Here is a 22426-nt window from a genome sequence, read left to right on the forward strand (position 1 = left end):
AATAAATAAAAAAAAATAAAAGGGGAGGTAAAAAAAAAGTTTGTAATGTTTTTTAGATGTTCTTTTTTTTTTTTTAACTAAAGCAGGAAATGGCTAATATATTTTAGAATTTTCCAACTAAAAGGAAGGAACAATAGTATTTTTAAACAAAGGTGAGTTGCTGTGCTCCAGAATACTTTGAATCTCGATTTTCCTAGCCTAATGGAATATTGCTGTGGTTATTTCCTGACTTCTAAACCTGTTAAATATAATTGCTTCTCTGCCTGAAACACTCCAGCAGCTTCTCATTACATTTAGAATAAAAATCCAAAGCCTTTACCTTACCTCTAGAGATCTGCTAGTTTTGTCTATTACCTCTTCCTCCAAATTTCTTTCCTATTACCCTTGTGTTTTACTGTGCTGCAGTCACACTGGCCTCTGGATAGAACATGCTTTCCTCTCTACTTGGCGGTCTTTGTTGATGCTGTTACTTCTGCCTGGAATGCCCTCACTGGCCTCTTCTCTTTTTTCAGGGCCTTGCTTAAATGTTACCCTTTCACTCAAACATTTCTTTATTCCCCTGACCAATGTAGTTCCTCCATCACTGAACCTACTTTATTTTATATAATACCACAATTATACACATTTATGTATTTTCATACATTTTATTATATAATCTTTCCCACTAAGAAAAAAGTTTTCTAAAGATAGGGATGGTATATTTTTATGTTTACCGCTTGTACAGGGCCTGCACGTACTAGGTCCTCAAATATTTGTTGACTTACTGGGCTCTCAAATGTTTGTTGAGTGAATGGTTTCTAAGTATTAAGTACTTTATGTTTGTTCTGTCACTTAGTTCTCACAACAGCCCTGTGAACTAAGTTACTGTTACAATCGCCACATTACAAATTAGGCAACTGGAGCTTACAGAATTATGTAATGTGCCCAGGGTCACATAGCAACCCAAACCTAGGGGCTCCGTGAACATAAAATCCATAATCTCCTTCACTCTGTCTTATTTTTTTCGCACCCCATTAATACCTTAAATCCTTCCATACATTATATTTTAAAAAGTGAGAATAAAACTGGACATGTAAAATGCTTATGAACCTACCTTTCTATAGTAGTTGGATTGAAGGCTGATTTTTGTGTGTGTGGTTTTGAAGATTGAATTGTATGTAAATTATATCAGTGTTGTTCAGTGTGAATGAGAAGTTACTTTTGTGGAGAGAAAATGGTAAGAAATTATACCTTTGGTAATTTTTTACATTTTCTCCTTTATGTTTTGGCATAGCTATGGATATGAATGGCTCATTGCTCGTGGTCATAATAAGTTGATTCTTACTGTGCAAAGGAATTGAGTTTGAAGTTTTTACTGTGTAATTATCCACATATGATGACTTGAAGGCTAAGAAAACAGTTTAATTTGATTTCCATATGGATAGTTGAGAGTGTTCAGTATGTGAGGAGTAGGATATATTCTTTTTTTTTTTTAACAGAAATATGGGACATTATAGTCAGAATTTGACTTTTAGAGTTGTGTTTTGGTTCTAATTTAATGTGGCTTCTTTTGTCTCTACACTTTAAATAACTTAAGTACCATTAAAAAAAATGCAGAGTGCAGCTGCTACACAGTTGAGCTATATGGGATAAATACTGGCTTGAATCACTGGAGATGATTCAGTGTTCGAGGAAAAATTGTAGAGCTTTCCTGTCACACCTACACAGCGGAGACAGGCAGAACTGGAAATTTTTCCTTTTGTTTTACATATAATATGTTTACATTTTAATTATTGCTTTATTTTGGTATTATGCTATTTCTTTGACTTCTTAAATAGTGTCACCCTGAATGGTACCATTTCTGGACAGGTTTTGTTTTAGGTTTTTTGTTTGGAGTGTGTGTGTGTGTGTGTGTGTGTTTGGTTTTGTTTTTTGCAAAAGACAATACTTACATGTTTTTAGACATTTTGAAACTTGTCTCTGTACAATAGTCTTAAAAAAAGCTGCTTTTCTCCTTTGGTGTTTTGTTTTAATACTGAAAACTGTAAATGTACAGTGAAGCAGGGTGTTTCTAATTGAATTTTATTTTCTTCCTACATGATTATTAGATAAGGGAAAAAAGCTTTAGACCAAATCTTAGATGATTTGGTTAGATTTGGTTCTCACAAAATAATAGAATGTTGTCAATCCATGCAACAGGAATTAGGTATTTTAAACAAAATATGGTCTGTGTATTGGATTGGCAATCAGTTTGCACAAACTATAGAAAAAACATCTTGCTAAGCAAATTATCAGCAAGATTCTTTGTATAATTTTATACAAGGAAGTCTTATTTATCAAAAACAATCCTGAGCCAACACCTTTACGTTTTAAATAAAAGTTGAGGTGACTTTGTGTATTTAGAAGTAATAAAATTATGATACCTTTCAAGGTATTCTCTTAGGCTTTTTACTATTTTAAAATGACTTTATAATGTAAACTTTCTTTCCTACTTGATTTCAGAACATTTGTTTATTATATTTTACCTTCCTTATAATGCTAAATCAATTAAAAATTTAATTATGGTCTTTACTTGATCAAGGAACAATATTTATTGACAGCCCTTGTGAACAGATACATTTCCTAATCTCAAAGAATTTGCATAATGTGATCAGTTGGAAGGATGGCCAAAATAGTTAAAATTTGAGCCAAGGCCAGAATATAGAATTTTAAGCTTTTAAAAATCAGAGATAATTAGGGGCGCCTGGGTGGCTCAGTCGTTAAGTGTCTGCCTTCGGCTCAGGGCGTGATCCCAGGGTCCTGGGATCGAGCCTGCATCAGGTTCCCTGATCCGCTGGGAGCCTGCTTCTTCCTCTCCCACTCCCCCTGCTTGTGTTCCCTCTCTCGCTGGCTGTCTCTCTCTGTGTCAAATGAATAAATAAATAAAATCTTAAAAAAAAAAATCAGAGATAATTAAAGGTCCATTTTGTTTCCAGGCTTATACTTAGTGAGAAACCATTATAAAGGAAGCAAAATAAGTTGTATTTACCTTCAGTATAGTGGAGGAGGTAGGAAGGACAGAAAGAAACATACATTTCTTAAATATTTAAAGAAATCTGGAAAAATTGACCTGGAAAAACTTTGTGAAAGATGTCTTAAACAAAATTTTGAAGAAATTAAGTTAGAAAAGCAACCAGGGGAATGCAGTTGGCATATGAGAGCAGGTAAAATACTGAAAAAGGAATGGGTGGATGGTATTTTGGTGAGTGACGAGATTTAGTAGCTAAGATTTCCTGAAGAATTGTATTGGGTCAGATCTTGGGAGCCAAAGCAGCAGTATTCTGAGAAGGGTTTTTCCATCTGCAGGATGATGGTATCTGTGAGTAGGTACATTTAGAACAAGAAGACTAGAAGCAAAAGCAATTAGAACTTCCTCAGTGTATAACAGGATTGTATTGGTTAGGTCCACACTCATGTTGTGACTGTAGAAATAGCAAAACCAAGAAATAAGAAGGTGCACAAGAGAGTCAGATTTCAGCACTATGGTACCTCTGAAAACATGCTAAACAGTCCCTTTTTAAAAGTAAAATAACTTAACAGTTAATTTTTACAAATGATTTAGTGTTTGCTCAGGAAATAAGTCTTAACCATAAATATTAATTTCTGGACTTTTAAATACTGTAATATGAAGCTCACTGAACTCTCACAGAGTGAAGCCACATTTTATATTTATGCTTTATATTGACATAGGACACTGAAAGTATCTGAGGAGAGAAGTGGTCCAATGCACTTTTCCAGGATATGTTTACATGAAAAATTTCTGTCAATGTTGTATCTGCATGTGCACATGGTAATCTTGCACGAAGTGAGGTTAAAGGGGATACCACAGTCTGCTGGGGTTTTTGGCTCTTATAGTAAGGTGGTCAACCTTTTGACCCTTATTTTATCTGAACCAATTCAGTGTTCACTGCTGCTAATCCAAACAAAGATTTCATTTCTGGTGTTCCCTGTTATTCTTACCAGTAATATACCAATCAGTCTAGTCTTAGCCATTTTGCCAGCCCAAAAAACAAAACAAAACAAAAATCTTATTTAAAAGCATAGTCTTTTAAAATAATAACTCATTTTAAACAATTTTAATAAATGTACTACATATTAAAATATATATGGTAAGGTTTATTAGATCTTCAGGATTCCAGTAGAATTTCATAGTTATAGTACTACATTTTTATCCTCAGAATTTCAAATAAATAGAATATTTAGTTGTATTCAATACCAGCTTACCCAAAATTATCTGTAAACATTATCAAAAAATTTCATTTGACTAGATTCCTGCCTCAAATTGTTGGCTGTAGCTAAGTTCTATCTTCAAAAAGGCTTACTGAGGACCAGATTTATACCTCCATTTACCAAAACTTAATAGCACCATACTTAGTGATTAACACCTAGTGCTTTTCTTGAGTAGAATGCAAGTAGCAGCGTAACTGATTGATGTAACAGTGATAACATCATGATCTAGCATGGTCTGTTCATGTCTGTGTACAGTATTGTCATAAGTATGTCTCTGATTCTGAGAAGGAACTTGAGTATCATTTGAGAAGTCAGTAGCAGTTTCTTTTGTAATGTCAAGTGGACAGATCAAAATTAATTTTAAATCCTATACCAATTATACTCTATGAATTTTAGTATTAAAAATATAGACTGGAAAATATCTGCAGATAGACCTTGAAAATACGTATTTTCACTTATGTGTAATGGGATTTATGGACTTTTCCCATTGAACATAATGCCTTCAGAGATAAAAGTAAAATAATGAATTGTTTTCAATATTGATTTTAACCTACTTTTAATATATGTGATACTGCAGTTCCTATTTTAAAATGAAGCTGTACTATTTGTGTTAATTATGAATAATTCCTTTCTTCTGGAAAGAAAAAAACACATTTAGAAGCGTTTGTAGTAGTATTGTATGTTATGTAATTGAAAAGCCTCTCTTTAGTACAAATGTGATTAAGGAGACCAGTAATATTCTGTTTCTTACACTTGCAAATGATGAGCTGAAAGCAGATACTCCCCCCCCCCACTAGGAGTAACAAAAGCTGTATTTTTAGTGGAAACTCCAAGGATTTGTAGTTACTTAGTTCTTACCATGGAGAAGTGTAGCCTAACTTCATGTTGGATAAAGCCTTCTGAAGCACCTTTGATAGGTTTCCAATTGCATTGAAGAGAAAGTAGATTTCTCCCATTACCTTGGCATTCCTGCCGTATTAAGCACTGCTGCTGAGCTGATTAACACTGTAGTGCGCAGGTCATTGTGCAGGTCTTTGCTGCTCCCAGATTTCCACCCCAGCCCGGAAGGCCAGGTAACCTCTCTTCCACGTAGCTGGCTATTATGCTAGGTATCTGGAGAACGTTCCTTGTGATTACAAGTTACAAAGCCTCTCAAACTACGTTTAGCAAGTAGAGGGAAAATATTGAAAGTTTACAAGAGTTCTCATGGGGCAAAGGCAGAAACCAGGTGTTGAGTCTGGAATTGGAAGGCCGTCGGGCAGTTTCTCTTCCTTTCTATTTTTTTCCTTCTTTTCCCACAGTGCTTCCCTCTCTACTTCTACCAACATCTACCCTCCCTATATTCGTTGTCATTGTCAACTTGATAAACCTGGTTCATAATCTAGTAAACCCTGGGATTCATCTTCATCATCAACATCCCTTAAATTTATCTTCTATAAGTGTATTTTTTTCATTTGGCATGTACTATAAATATAGCTGACAGAGGCCCCTCTCAGGATGGGAGCGAGGGTAGAAAGGGACAGCTAAGCAGAAGCTGCAGAATCTGCCTGTCTGTGGAGTTACAGGGAATCTTGCCCACCATTTGTGTTTGCTACCCCTTCACTGGCACCTTTTGGTTTGGTAATCTCCTAACAACCCCCAGTCCCATCACCTTCACTAAAAAGAGATTATGGCAAACATTTAAAATTCTCCCAAAACTATTACATTAGCAAGGACGTCTTTTATCTTGAGCTGAAAATTCACAGTATGGTGATACTGTAACAAAAATGAAAGTTTTTCCAACCTGTAGTACATGCTAATGTCACAGAAAAGGAAAAAAGCATAATAGCACATGTGTGCTGAAACCACAACTTCCAGTGTGAGACATGGAGAAGTTTCATAGTAGGAAAAGTGATTGCCCCTAAAATCAACTTTTCAGTATAGAATTTTAATGATGAGAGAAATGGAATGATAGGGTCAGTGTACCTGGTTCACTGAATCATTTGGAGAGAAAAAAAACAAAACTAAGAAGAACTAGCCTTCCCTGCAGAATACATCGGACGTGTCCCATTTAAAACATAAACTGCTCTTTCACCAGCCACAGCAGAAAGACCTTATAGAACAGTGTGCTTTCCTCAGCCTGAGGAAGATATAGCTCTTACCTGCATATTTTTAATAAATTTATCTTAGTATAATCCCTGAAACTGGGGAAATAGTCCAAGTTTTAGATTTCTCTAAGGGAATGACGAAGTATAGACCTGAAGCACACGCACACACACACAAAAATGATGTCTCATTGTCTCATAATAGTGACCTACCTTCCAGGCTCCTCCAAGCCACTTTATTTACTCCATTCTTCAAAACCAAGCAGATTAATTTATCTTTGCCAAGAATTTAGTTCAGTCATGGCTTTATTTCTATTTTGGATTTAGACAATTTTTTTGAATTATAGCAGTGGTATGGTAAAGGGTAAATTAGAAACTTAGACTGTGAATATCATACTTTTTATAGGTAACTCCCTTTGATCTCTCTGCTTCGGTATTTTTATAAAAAGGGGATAATTACTCTAGAGTACCTGTGAGGATTCCAGATACATAAAATAATGTAAAAGCCTATATGAAGGGGCGCCTGGGTGGCACAGCGGTTAAGCGTCTGCCTTCGGCTCAGGGTGTGATCCTGGCGTTATGGGATCGAGCCCCACATCAGGCTCCTCCGCTATGAGCCTGCTTCTTCCTCTCCCACTCCCCCTGCTTGTGTTCCCTCTCTCGCTGGCTGTCTCTATCTCTGTCGAATAAATAAATAAAATCTTTTTTAAAAAAAAGTCTATATGAAAATGTTGCCAGTGACTTAATGTTTCTGATATGCCAATAATTTCTAAATGCTATTATGTTTAAACAAACAAAAAACCCTTTAGAATTGTAACCCATAACCATTTCTAGTCATAGAAACTTTTGCTTAGGATTCCTTTCCATTCTCCTAGAATTTTACCTATGTAGTGAGCCCTTCCTGAGGACTTAAAGATTAGGGTTGGTAACTTTTAATACTTTTAAAGTTGTTGTTGTTGTTGTTGTTCTTCTTCTTCTTTCTTTTAAGATTTATTTATTTATTTGAAAGAGATAGTATCCCAAAGAGACTCTGTGTAGAGCCTGACGCAGGACTCAATTTCACAATGCTGAGATCACTACCTGAGCCAAAACCAAGAGTCAAATACTTAACTGACTGTACCATCCAGGCACCCCAGTACTTTTAGGTTCTGAGCCATTTTTCCATATCTTCACAAGGTTAAAGCAATCTTAATACTGGATTCTCTCCAACTTCCTCTGCCAGAGATGAACTGGGAGGAAGTAAAGGGGGTTTTGGAAATAGCTTAGCTTAGCCTGCTGACAGATTTCTCCTATTAGAGGGTAACTGGGTGGGTGGAGGATGCTCCTCTTAGATCTCTCAAACCATTGTAAGATTTTTCACTTAGGGAACAAGTTGTTGCTAATTATTTGCTTTCTTTTAGCCTTAATCAAATCTAAAACATGACCTTTTCTATTGTCTGATAATGTTAAATCATTTGAGGACTGGACTACCTCATGAGCAATTAAAAATCAGCTATTTCTAAAAAGATTTATTTGGAAGTAATCTTGATTAAAATACATTTTCTTTGGATAACTCTTAAAATTTTTTTAAATTTATACTCATTGGTATACATTATACCAATTTCACCCACTACAATAATTTTTATAACAGATAGCTATATGTAAAAAAATCAGTTTAATACATACATAAGAAATTTCACCTTTTTAAAACTTGATTTTTTTTTTTTTTTATTCAAGAGAAATACATTCTGAGGGACAAATATCTTTTAAGGAATTGATTTGCGATTTAACCTGTGATCTATTTCATTGTGGTGAGTGTTTTAGACATTCACTTGGGAAAATGTCCAATTAAGCCTTCCCCTCCTTGCCTTTATTGATTTATATTATTGATATTATCCTTAGACATGAAAATATTAAAAGCCACATGAAAGATTTTGTCATTATTTCAAAATATTTATTGTTAACCATTTTCTCAGCCAATAGAATTTTTAAACCTATTTTATAATGCATTTAATTGCCTTTTATCTTCATTATGACAGTTTTTCTTTAGATTTAGCCTTTTTATATTTGTTGAATGCTAGCAGTTCTTTCTCAAGCCAGTAACTGACATTAAACACAAAATTACTTCTCCTGAACTACTGAATCAGATTTGAAGGGAATATTGCATAATGAATACATTAGTTTTCCTCTAATCCAGTGTCTTCAGTGGTTTATCGTCTGATGTGTAAGAAAAAAAAATGTCTAGAGTGTAACATAAGTTATTTTAAGTCTAAGGATAAGGTAAAACCTTCAGTCCAACCTGTTCATTTCTAGTTCCATTTTGATTCCGGTATACCCATCACTCATCTTTTCTAAAACTTCCCTATATTCCAAGTTTGTTTGTTTTTTTTTTTTAAAGCATAATATGCTGTTTTATTTCTAAGCTTCCAGGTTGCCTGGAATACCAACACTGTCTCAGTGCTATTAATCCTCCCTCTCTCTGACCATTATGATTTTTCCTTTGGAATTACTGTACTTTGTATTTCTCTATGACATTTACTGTATTTTTTTTAAAGATTTTATTTATTTATTTGATAGAGACAGACAGCGAGAGAGGGAATACAAGCAGGGGGAGTGGGACAGGAAGAAGCAGGCTCCTAGCGGAGAAGCCTGATGTGGGGCTTGATCCCAGAACACCGGGATCACGCCCTGAGCCGAAGGCAGATGCTTAACGACTGTGCCACTCAGGCGTCCCATACTGTATTTTGCTTTATGGTTTTCATAATGTATTACTCTTTTTGCTAGAATCTAATTTCTTTGAGCAGGGTGTGCTGTATTATTGATCAAATCCAGTGCCTTGTACATGGTAGTAGGTGAGTTCTAGTTGGCTGGCAGACATAGTTATCTGTCATTCAAGTTTATATCCGCATTTACAGATTCATTAATATCTGTAATTCTCTACCCACATGGAGAAGATGGAAAGCTCATCATCCAAGGGTCCAAGCGAAATAGATCCTTCATTTATAAGCTGAAATGATCAGAGCCATATGCCTACCATTGGGCCTATTTTGCTTTAGCTCTCTTTCCCCCTTAACATTTTATTATGAAAATTTTTAAATATTAGGAATTAAATAGTGCACACCCATACTGTCATCACCTACATTCTGTCTTAACATTTTATTTGCTCTGTCACTTACCTGTCCATTCCCGTATTCATCCAGTAATTCATCTTATTTTTTGATGCATGTCAAAGTATGTTGCAGATCTTACTACACTTCATTCCTAAGTACTTCAGCATATGTGTCATTAAGTAGAGTTGTGACATTTTTCTGTTTTTAAAGAAATAAGATATTACAAGTATAAAGCCTCCCTCAGATCCCTGCTGGCTTCTTTCCTTCTTAGAGTTGTCATTCTTGTGTGTTTTCCTATTTTTAGTATATATGTGTATATCCATAAACTGTTTTTAAAACATACATAAATGGCTTCATAGTTTACATAATTCCTTTGCAACTTTTTTCACTCATTATTAATTTGTGATTTGTCTAGTTCCTGTATTTAATCTCTGTGAGATCTGCTTTTGGCACTAGTGAATTATTCTGGAATTACTTCATTTATTTTTGTCTATTTAGTGTATTAGCTAGAAATCGTAAAAAAAAATTACTTAAGTATTAACCTTTGAATCCCGTAAATTTATAAATCGATCTATAATTATGGATGAGAATTTTACAAACATTGATTGCTAAGAGTTTGTAGCATTTTTCCACTTTATCATTAATTTTGGAGTTACATTTATGTGGCCGTAATAATTGTACCTACATATTGAATGTAGGTGGTTGAAATCTAATCCGTGTGTTCATAATGTATTTCTTAGCAACCACCAGTGTTCTTTTCAGTTGCTGTGCTTTTAAGAGCCAGTGGGGCTGCAACTTTGAGGAAGAAGTCTCAACGATATCTTTTTCTATTAATATAGCACAAGCAGCAACATAGATTACAATAGTTTTGACACCTTCTGCATTACTACAGACCCAAATTAAAGGGTTTAAATTTGTCTCCAGTATTTAACATCAGTATGCTGTTACTTTTTTCCTGACCTCATCAACACAGTAGACATTACGAATGTTTCCTCGTATATTAAGCCTCAATTGGAGTTTCTTTTTTTAACTTACATCTTTATACACATTTCATCAAAAGACTGTAGAACATTTTACAGATACTAATTATTATATTTCACAATGCTCCTTTAAAAGTGGTAAGCTTTTATGTATACTTTAATGGTAAAATAACTGCAAATATATATTATTTAATTTACCAGGTCAACACTTATCACTATATCTTTACTTTTTTTCCCACTTCTCAATCCTCTTTATTAACACTGCTTAGTAGAATTTTCTGTTGATGGAAATTTTTTTATATTTGCACTGTCCAGTATGGTAGCCACTAGCATTTGAATAGGGCTAGGAACTAAGGAACCAAATTTTTCATTTTTATTAAAATTTAAATAGATATGGCTAGTGGCTTCTGTATTGGACAGCACAGCTCTATAATCTCCACCATGCCAAAAACTGCTCTTGCAGCTAACCAGCCAGCCCTCTAATTTCCCAGTCTAATCAGTATGTTTTGTCAGCTGCTTTGATTTTTCTCTGACATTTGATTGACTATATTCTTCTTTTACAAATGTTATTCTTGGCACTTGTGCCTTCACTCTTTTCTAATTTTTAGTCTTCCTTATTGTCTCTTCTTTGGCTGATACTGGTGCTTTTAGGTATCTACTCTGGCTGTCTTTTGTTCTCAGAGCAGACTTTAGCTATTTATTCAACATTTACTGAGTATCTACTTTCTATCAGACACTGGGGCTAGAAAGAACTTACTCCTTATTTCAAGGAACTCCCATGGTCTCAGCTGGCATCAGTGCTAAAGATGTTAAGAATTCTCTTTCTGCCACCCTTTGTACTTCCTTCCCAGTCTTCCTCCCACCCCACTCCCTCCTTTCCTCCTCTGTTTTTTTTCTTCTGAAGTCCAGACTCAGTAATCTGCTTCCTGTTGACAGGTTCCTCAGTTACGTACTAGGTACTGAACTTATCTCCCATTCCCAATATCCTCCCTCTTGAAGTAAATAAAAATAAAAAACTTCCCACCCATCATTCTTCACATTATTACATCTGTATTGCTTTGCTTTTTTTTTTTTTTAAGATTTTATTTATTTGAGAGAGAGTGAGAAAGAAAGCGTGAGCAAAGGGGAGAGGCAAGGGGAGAGGGAAAAGTAGGCAGGGAGCCTGATTCCGGCTCGATCCCAGGGTCCCAGGATTATGACCCAAATCAAAGGTAGACACTTAACCGACTGAGCCACCCAGGCACCCCTCTATTGCTTCTTAATTACTTGTAAAGCCTCTCATCTCATCTTTCTTTAACACATCATGTGACATTCATTGTCCTGATCCTCAGGAGCCCTTAATGTTGATTTTCTGCCATTTTCTCTCCTTGATACATCCAAAGGATCCAGTTCCTCCTTGTAGGTCTTTCCCTATTTGCTAATTGCTGATTTATAGGTTGAGGTCTAAACTCCTTGGGAAAAAAAAAAAAAGGCTCTTCACCCTACTTTGAGAGTGAATACACTCTACGTTCTAGCTATGCCAAGCCAATTAAATTTCCCCAAAATGTAGTTTCCTTTTCTTCTTCCTTATTTTGCTAGAGTGAACTTACGTTTAAAGAATTGGTTCAGGGGCGCCTGGGTGGCACAGCGGTTGAGCGTCTGCCTTCGGCTCAGGGCGTGATCCCAGCGTTATGGGATCAAGCCCCACATCAGGCTTCTCCGCGATGAGCCTGCTTCTTTCTCTCCCACTCCCCCTGCTTGTGTTCCCTCTCTCACTGGCTGTCTCTCTCTCTGTCGAATAAATAAAAATAAAAAAAATCTTTAAAAAAAAATAAATAAAATAAAGAATTGGTTCAGTACCATTTTCTAATACTCCTCTTTTCATCATCTGCATCACTATATCTAACATAAATTAAATGCTCCCCATATAGTAGGCACTATTCTAATTGCTTTTTATTATTTCGTTTAATCATTATAATAGCACAATCAGGTCTATAGGTCCTGAAACTGAGGCAGAGAAGGTAATTTTTCCACCGTTTTTCATTTGTGATTTAAATTTTTTAATAGAATTTATTTATTATAGCAGTTTTAGGTTTTTAGAAAAATTTTAAGAAAGTTCCCATACATCCCCTCTCTCCATTGAGTTTCCCCTCTCATTAGCATTTTTGCATTGCTGTGATACATTTGTTAGGATTGATGAGCCAGTATTGATACATTATTATTAACTACCGTCCATAGTTTATTTTAGGGATCAATCTGTCATTTAGTTCTGTGAACTTTCACAAATGAAAAATGTATGATGTGATATATCACGCAATATCATACAGAATAGTTTTACCACCCTAAAGGTGCCCTGTACACCTATATATCTTTCTCCCACTGTCAACCACTGGTCTTTTTACTGTCTCTATAGTTTTGCCAGTTTCCAGATGTCATATAGTGGGAATCAAGCATTGTGTAGCCTTTTCAGACTGACTTCTTTCACTTAGCAATAACCATTTAAGGTTCTTTGATGTCTGTTGACCATTTGGATGACTTCTTGGAGAAATGTCTGTTCATGTCTTCTGCTCATCTCTTGGTTGGATTATTTGTTCTTTAGGTGTTACAGAGTTTGATAAGTTTTTTATAGATTTTGGATACTAGCCATTTCTCTGATATGTCATTTGCAAATACCTTCTTGCATTCTGTCAGTTGTCTTTTGGTTTGTTGACTGTTTCCTTTGCTGTGCAAAAGCTTTTTGTCTTGATGAAGTCCCAGTAGTTCATTTTTGCCTTTGTTTCCCTTGCCTTTTGAGACTTGTCTAGCAAGAAGTTGCTGTGGCTGAGGTCGAAGATGTTGCTGCTGTTCCTCAAGGATTTTGATGGATTCCTGTCTCACATTTAGGTCTTTCATCCATTTGAGTCTATTTTTGTGTATGGTGTAAGGAAATGGTCCAGTTTCATTCTGCATGTGGCTCCAGTGTTCCTTACACCATTTGTTGAAGAGACAGTCTTTTTTCCATTGGATATTCTTTCCTGCTTTGTCAAAGATTAGTTGACCATAGCGTTGAGGGTCCTTTTCTGAGTTCTCTATTCTGTTCCATTTTTTGCCCATTTTTAAATCAAGTTGTTTTCTTATTTTTGAGTTTTAAGAGTTCTTTGTATATTCTGGATAACAGTACTTTGTTGGATATATATTTTACAAAGATTTTTTTTCTCAGTCTATAGTTTGTTCATCCTCTTAATAGTGTCTTTCATAGAGCAGAAGGTTTTAATTTTAATGAAAAACAACTTAACCAATTTTTTTCCCCCTGGAACATTCTGGTGTTGTAATCTAGATTTTTTTTTCTTCTGTTATCTTCTAGAAGTATTATAGCTTTGCATTTTACATTTAGCTCTGTGATGCATTTTGTGTTAATTTTTGTAGATGGTATAAGATTCGTATCTAGATTATCCAGTTGTTCTAGCACTATTTATTGAAGACTGTCCCTTCTCCATTGAATTACCTTTGCTCCTTTGTTAGAACAGTTGATGATATCTGTATGAGTTTATTTTAGACTCTATTCTGTACCATTGATCTGTCTGTCTTCTTTTGACAATCCCTTACAGTTTTGATTACTGTGACTTTATGGTAAGGCTGAGAGTCTTCTTGATCACCGTGGCTTTATAGTAAGTCTAACAGTGTCACTCTTCTGACTTTGTTGTTTTTTATAATTGTGTTAACTATTCTCTTGGTCTTTTGCTTTTCCATATCAACTTTAGAGTCTGTTTGTCAATATCCTCAAAATTATTTGTTGGGATTGTATTGAATTTGATAGATCAGTCTGGGAAGAACTGATACCATAACAGTATTGAGTCTCCCAATCTGTGAACATAGAATGTGTTTATGTCTTTTTTGGTTTATTTGCTTAGTGTATCGTAGTTTTCCTCATACAGATCTTGCACATATTTTGTTAGATTTATGCTTTGTGTGTGTGTGTGTGCATGCGCTGTATTTTTAATTTCAAATTTTAGTAGTTCATTGCTGGTAAAAAGGAAAACAATTGACTTTTGTATATAAACCTTGAATCTTGTAACCTTGCTTTAATTACACAATAGTTCCAGTAGGTTTTTCATCAGTTTTGGGACATTCCACAGAATCATGTCATCTGTGAACACAGTTTTATTTCTTCTTTCTAATTGGTATATGTTTCATTTTCTTTTCTTGTCTTACTGTATTAACTAGGATTTCTAGTACAGTGTTGAAAAGGAATGGTAAAAGGGGACATCCTTGTTTTGTTCCTTATCTTAGGAAGAAAACATTTAGTTTTTCACCATGTAATGTTAGCTTTAGGGTTTTTGTAGATTTTCTTTATTTAGTTGGGGAAGTTCCCCTTTTTTCTCAGTTTGTAAACAGTTTTTGTCATGAATCAATTTGTCATGGATTTTGTCAGATGGTTTTTCTGCATCTATTCTTATGAGACTGTGATTTTTCTTTTCTAGCTTATTGATGTGTTGGATTGCATTAATTGATTTTCAGATGTTGAACAAGCCTTGTATTCCTAGGATAAATCCCATTCGGTTGTGGTGCATAATTCTTTCTATACATTCTTGGATTTGCTAATATTGTGTTGAAGATTTTTTTCCCCTCTGCGTTCAGGAAAGAGATTGGTCTGTAATTTTCCTTTGTAGTAATGTCTTTGGTTTTGATAATAAGGTTATGCTGGCCTCAAAGAGATTGTAGAGAATTGGTATCATTTTTTCCTCTAGTGTTGAGTAGAATTCACCATTGAAACCATCTGGGCCTTAGTGCTTTCTGTTTTGGAAGGTTAATTATTGATTCAATTTTTTTAAAAATTTATTTATTTGACAGAGAGAGGGAATGCGCACACAAACACGGGGAGCAGCAGGCAGAGGGAGAGGGAGAAGCAGGCTCCCTGCTGAGCAAGGAGCCTGAGGTGGGGCTCGATCCCAGGACCCTGGAATCATGGCCTGAGCTGAAGGCAGACACTTAACCGACTAAGCCACCTTGATTCAATTCTTTTCGTAGATGTAGGCCTATTCGAACTATCTATTTCTCCTTGTTTGGGTTTTAGCAGACTGTGTCTTTCAAGAAATTGGTCCATTTTTTCTGAGTTATCAAATTAGTGGGCATAGGGTTATTCACGATATTCCTTGATAATCCTTTTAATGTCCATGAGATCAGTAGTGATAACCCCTGTTTCAATTTTGATATTAATAACGTTTGTCTTTTTTTTTTTCTTGGTTAGCCTGGCTAGAGATTTATCAATTTGATGTTTTCAAAGAACCAGCTTTTGGTTTCATTCATTTTCTGTTTTACTGTTTTCACTTTCACTAATTTCTGTTAGAGCAGAAATCAGAATTTTTATTTTTTTCTCTCTTTGGATTTAATTTGCTCTTCTTTTTCTGGTTTCCTAGCTTAGATTATTAATTTTATATCTTTCATCTTTTCTAACATGTATTTAATGCTATAAATTTTTTTTTCTTTTTTTTAAAGATTTTATTTGAGAGAAAGAGAACTTGAGCAAGGGGAGGGGCAGAGGGAGAAGCCAACTCCCCGCTGAGCAGGGAGCCTGACTCAGGGTTCCATCCCAGGACCTTGGAATCATGACCTGAGCTGAAGGCAGATGCTTAACCTACTGAGCTACCCAGGCGCCCCTCAATCTCTGTTAATGTGGTAACATTTCCTCTCTTTTTCTGATTCTCCTTCATTCCTTTTTAAAGGACTCTGGTGATTACATTTTGCCCAGCTGGATAATTCATGATAATCTCCCTGTCAAAAATTTGTAACATAATCATCTGTAAAATTCCTTACACCATGTGAGGGAACACATTTATAGGTTCCAGGGATTAGTCATGGACATCTTGGGGGCAGGGGTGTGAAGGGCATTATTCTACTACCAGGATAGTAGAGTCAGGATTTGAACGCTGTAAGCCTGCTTTTGGAACCACTTCTCCACTCTTTCTGGCTTCCCTACTACCATCTAAGTGTCTTGTTTATACTGTATTTTAATTGTCTTTGTTTACCTTTCCCACTAAGATGTGACCCTCCTGAAACAGGACATAGAGCATTTGAACAAAATGAGTTCAGATAAAGGGAATTACATGAAGTGATCAGGTATCAACAACAGAGAAAATAACTCATTTGAAATTCCAGCCTTTTAAGGCTATATGCACATCTGACTTTTACAGTTTAATATTTAATATAGGTAATTTATTTAATAGAAATTAAATATTAAAATAAGTATATGTATGTAGATCTAAATTTAAGTAGCCTGCTGTAGCTAATGGCTACTGTATTAGATAGCACAGCTCTGTAATCTCTGCCATTCCACAGAATGCTCTTAGAGAACTTTAATGCAAATGCTAAAGATGGTTTGAAATGAAGTGAAAATTCTCCTAACGACTTACGTTGCTTTAATTTTTCGTTTCTCTTTTTGTGGGCATAGAGATAAGGACTAAATGATACACATTTTAGAAGAGTTTTATGTCATTACGAGCAATTTTAGATAGAACAACTTGCTAGACACTCTTCCAGTTACTGAAGAACATAATTCATAGTAAAAAGCCTTGATAGTTTTATTTTGTCCTATTCCTTCACTTCTAGAAATACTTCATGAGAATTTTTATTTTGTCCTATTCCTTTACTCCTAGAAGTACTTCATGAGAATTTAACTATTATCACAGGCTACTCTAATAAAGTATTGTGTGAAACCATATTTGAGTAGTGTTTTCATTACCCTGCACATTTGACTACATTTCTATGCAGTTTATGTAAACCCCACCCAAAGTTTAACCTGCTTCCCATTTTGATGAGGTTCAATCAGGGGAAAAAGCAACAACAAAAAAAATCTTCCTGTGTGGCCTGTAGATATCAGATCTGAAGATTATTAATGCATTTCCAGCCAGGGACCATAAGCAAACAAGTTCTCCTACAGATAACTACACCCTTCCTGTTTGGGATTGAGTTTACTGTGGAACAGATTTCGGAAATAGGTTTCTGACAGTTGTGAATTTTATTTATAAAATGTTGGAGGGTGAGGTTCTTCCTTTAACAAAAACCTAATTATTTCCTGTCTAATGCCCAGGCAGTATATTTTAAACAGTCTTTTAGAAAATTTGCCCCTTCATAGAGAATTATGTTGCTGTGGGCAGTTCTGGTTATTCTTGTCAACTAATGTACAAAAATTTGCATGTTATAATAAATAATTCAAAAAGGACTTAACAATTAAAAAATAAAACACAATCCTCAAATGCTTGTATTATCTTGTCTCCAGAGTGACAGTTTACAGTTTAAATAAATGAACACATTTTAATGTGTTTTTACCTTTGATATGCAAATCTGTAGCACATTTATGTTCAGTAAATATGCTAAACGAAGAGTTACAGTTTAGGTAAAACAGATTCACATTAAAGAATTTGCAGGTTGATTCACAGTGTAACATTATCCTCATCTACTACATCTGTTAAAAAGAAGCCTATAAAATTTAGGCCACCCACAAAGTGGTCTGCTGAGGCCTGTGGTTGGTGTTAGAATGCTGTTATTATGTGGGGTGACTGGTTTGGTAAGGAATTTACCTCCACTAGGACTGAAACATCATGGTTCTGACTTTCCCCCATGGGGACTGCGTTGGCTTGACTTAGCTACTGTGTGTTTTTTAGACCAGTCTGTGCTCTGTTGCCTTGTCATCATATGTAATATGTGAGTGGTGTACTATTTTCTAAGTTAGTTTATTAGAATAGTAATATCAGTTCTGTACCACGTAAACCTTAGGATAAACTGGAATAAGTAGTTGGTTTAGGTAGCTGAGAATTAAACTTAATGGTTATTATGATTAAATCTCATCACACACAAACATGTGGGAACAGGGGCTGAGATAGGAGAAAGCAGCTAAGGTTTTACATATTTCAGTTTCTGTATTCATTGAAGAATTTATTCTGTTAATTTCCTTGGGGCTTGTGGAATGGTTTTTAAGAGCAAGGAAATGAATTTAGTACAATTTAGCAACCTAGTACTGTGAGTCAAAATTAAATATTCTTCTTGAAATAGCTATTGTTAAGGTACAAAATATTGCAGACATTTAAAAAAATAACAGCAGCAACTACCACAACAACTAGCCATGATCACTGGAGGAATAAAACCTCATAAGCCAAGCAGTATCTCAAATCACTTCTTTCTAAAGTTTTTCAAAATGAATAAATCCTTTTTCAGAGAATAAACATGTTATATTAATTGTTTTTGCTAAATTTAGAAAAACTAAAATTCATGTAACACTTCTTTTAAATCAGATAATTTGCATTTCACTTACTTTCATGAATACTTAACTGTAATTTTTCTTTAAATACATGAATTACAGGGGCGCCTGGGTGGCACAGCGGTTAAGCGTCTGCCTTCGGCTCAGGGCGTGATCCTGGCGTTATGGGATCGAGCCCCACATCAGGCTCTTCCGCTATGAGCCTGCTTCTTCCTCTCCCACTCCCCCTCCTTCTGTTCCCTCTCACACTGGCTGTCTCTATCTCTGTCAAATAAATAAATAAAATATTTAAAAAAAAAAAAATAAATAAATAAATAAATACATGAATTACAGAGTATGAAAAATAGCATAGAAATCTAAACTGCATTTTATGACTACAAATCAAGGAAATGATATTTAGTGGGGAGAAAACCAAGCAATTTTCGGACAGGGAATAATATCTAATTGCAACTGATAAAGATTATATATACATATTGAAGTAAAATAAATATATATATACACGTATACATGTGTATATGTGTGTGTGTTTATATATACATATATGTGTATACACATACATGAACGTGTGTATATAACATTGTTTTGATCTTAACTCTGCCTTGGTGACTTTAATTGTAGTTAAATATTTATAACGTAAGTTTTTTTCAAATAGATACTTTTAGTCTTTTGTTGTATACTAAGAACTTTGAATTTGTCATCTGGTCATGAGTCAAACAAAGAATCTAAAGTTAGGGGCTCAGAAACTTTTTTCTTCCAAACAAACAAATGAATAAAGCCATGATTGTGCCTCACCTAGCAAGCCTTTGTTCTAGTGCTTCTCTAGTCTGATGTCCTTTTAGTAGACTGCCGAATGCTGACAAATGCCATGCCTAACTTGTGTTGTCAGTGATGTGGTATATCAATGTTTTTCTACTCATTCACATTGTCAACAAATCTCAGAAATAGAGGCTTAAATAGCATTTGACAGTAGTGACTACTTCAGGGTGAGGGAGGTTCAGTTGTATTATTGTATCTCCCTTTTAGACTTCAGCATCATAATTTCGCTAACTGAATCAGCTCAGTGTTTGGCTGATTATTTTTACTCTTAGCTAACCACAATGTATTTCACCTTTCCAGGTTTACCGACAAGACTGTGAAACTTTCGGGATGGTTGTGAAAATGCTGATTGAAAAAGATCCTTCATTAGAAAAGTCTATACAGTTTGCATTGAGACAGAATTTACATGAAATAGGTGAGCGGTGTGTTGAAGAACTCAAGCATTTCATTGCAGAGTATGATACCTCTAGTCAGGATTTTGGAGAGCCTTTTTAGCAAATTACTTGCTCAGGCAACAAAAATGTTTCTAGGGTTTTGGTTTTTTTTCTTTTCCTGGATTGTATAAATCCTTAATATATGGAATTTTTGTGATGAAGAGAAATACTTTATGATAGTCGACCACATTTCCAATGTCAAGTATACATCTAAAATAGTCTAAGATATTTTAATTAGAATTTTTAAAATCTACATGTAGAGTCTCCTAATCCATACTTATCTTTTCCCCCTAAAATGATGGGTCAGTTAGTTTTTCAAGCTTTGAAAAAGCAGTCCTAGAGAAGAGCTTATGTTCTGTTCTCTTCTGTAGTATGCGATCATTTGTTTTGGTCACACTAGTGTAATTTATTAGGTTAGGGATCATTCCACTTAAAACATTTGTAGTCTTTTTGCATTTCATAGTCAGTGATACCATGTGAAAATGTTAGAATTTTGAGTTGTGATTTTATTGACTTGTTGCTTGCTTATTTTAGGCTTTGTAACTTTTAATATGTTCAAGTATACTGTCCAAATAAACTGAATACTTTAGTGTCTTACAGAATATTTGCTTTGAGATTAATTCTCATTGTGATAAAATAGAGCACTTAAATCTCAAAAAGACCTCATAATAAAATCCTATTTTCTGAGTAAATGAACTCAATGTTCTCTATTAAAATAATCCTGAAACTCCTGACCATTCTCACAGATATGTGAGTCTTAAATAATATCATATATAAGAGTAAGAGAAGTGGCAATTTGAAATGAAAGATGAGAGCTCTTTTCAAGTTGAGATTTCTTTAGAAACTTCTCATTGAAAGAGAAAAGCTCAGAATATGAGGGAGTAGTGGAGTTTCATTTTTTCCCAGGCCCATATTTTTCATCTCAAGAAAGAAGGTCATTGATAGTATATCCATAATCAAACCAGTTACAGGTTATGCCTTTGTTAATCTCTGTAGTCTTAACAAGATCTTTGTTCTGATGCCCTTTTTAGGGGTCCTCAAAAGTGTTCTTTAAAGAAACAAAGCAGAATAGGCAGTAAGCCCAGCACAACTACCCCTCACCAAGCCGTCTATGTAAACAGTTCTCCATGAGGGAGCCGTCCAAATCACGAGTTAGTTAAAAATCTAACTGGGACCATTAGGATATTCCACTCATTTCCTGATTGCTTCCAGCTGGCCAGTGGCATTTAGCTAAAATATGTATTTCTATGGCATTAGGAAACCTTAAAAATCATGCTTATTTTTACTACCCAGTTTCATTATCCCCCCATCCTCTTTCCATTTCCATTGTCTTCTCACTCTCAGTTCTGGTGGTATCTTTAGTGGCCTATATTGATAATATCTAAAGAGCTATCCCAGAAGAGAGAAAAATTATATTAAACAGCAGTACATTTGGTGAATCCTATATGTATTATGCCATTCCACAAATGTAAAAACTACTTGAACACAATTATTTTCTTAACTTCCCTATATGAGACTGCCTTGAACTCTTATTTTTGCCATTTAGATATTGTACATAAGCTAAAACTAAACTAAACCCCACATGTCATCTCTGGTAGTCTAATTCCCTAATTATGAACAGTGATTTTGTTACCCACTTTAGAAAGACTAAGAAAGTACTGATATTGTTTCTTCCCCTACCCCCTTGTTTTTCTTTTCCTTAAATATTCTGATTCCAGGATTCAATTCCTTTAGTCAAGATGTTACAAGTTTAAAAAAATAAAGTTAAGACACTACCACCAAGGCAAAGGATTTGTTCATTTTGTTGAAATTCATTAAACTGGAAATTCATTCAACTCAAGGTTTTACTTACAGAGTCATTTAAATGTAGGTTCAACCAATAATTTCTTCTTCTCCCCTTCCCCCAAATTACATTCAACACTTAAAGCTGTTTAGAGCTTGCCATCAGCATTATTCTGGTAGGCTTCTCAGTGTTAAATCTGTTTGTTTTTGACAGCTTTTTAAAGACCAATTTTAGGATGGTTGAATTCAGATGCGTACCAGAGTGTGTATTTTGCAAAATGTTCTTGATTAAAGAAATTTGTTTGTAAATTATCCATTGTTTTTGAGTATGCCCAATTGATACGATAAATTTTTCATTGTCTGACCATAAAGCCTTGATGATCAACAGGGGGTAAGCACTATTGTGAAGCTTTTTGTGAATTTTAAAAGTGCAAAATAAAGCAACTAGGTTTAAATAATTGGATTGTCTTTTTTTCTCTTTAACAGGCTTAAAGTATTTTCCTGAAATGTAGATTTTTGTATTACTCGCTACTGCAGGATTACTCAGTGTTCAGTTCACCTACTCAGCAGCAGGATGGAAGAACTGAGAAACCATTAACTTTGGTGACTTAAGGTGTCTTGATATCTGAGCAGGCAATTAAACAAGATAAGACTGAGCACACAGAAGTGTTCAATAATTGTGTAATTATGAATCTAAGTTTGGAACGTTGTAGGTACTTGTATTTGTTGACACTTCATAAAAGTGACATTTGACCCCTAGGTCTTGGTGGACTAGGACTTA

General features: G+C 34.9%; 1 protein-coding gene across 6 annotated transcripts in view; it reads left to right on the forward strand.

Annotated features, from left to right (window-relative positions):
* Nucleotides 1–22103, forward strand: part of PPHLN1 (periphilin 1) — a 139990-nt gene extending 117887 nt beyond the window's left edge. For all 6 annotated transcript variants that reach the window (XM_011228138.3, XM_034644908.1, XM_011228137.3 and 3 more), the window contains one exon: nucleotides 19730–22103. In XM_011228138.3, coding sequence (XP_011226440.1) covers nucleotides 19730–19924 — 195 coding nt within the window. In that variant the 3' untranslated portion in view covers nucleotides 19925–22103. The remainder of the gene's footprint in view (nucleotides 1–19729) is intronic.
* Nucleotides 22104–22426: the final 323 nt, after the last annotated feature.

This window comes from Ailuropoda melanoleuca, chromosome 16, assembly GCF_002007445.2.
Source record: "Ailuropoda melanoleuca isolate Jingjing chromosome 16, ASM200744v2, whole genome shotgun sequence".
Lineage (NCBI taxonomy): Eukaryota > Metazoa > Chordata > Mammalia > Carnivora > Ursidae > Ailuropoda > Ailuropoda melanoleuca.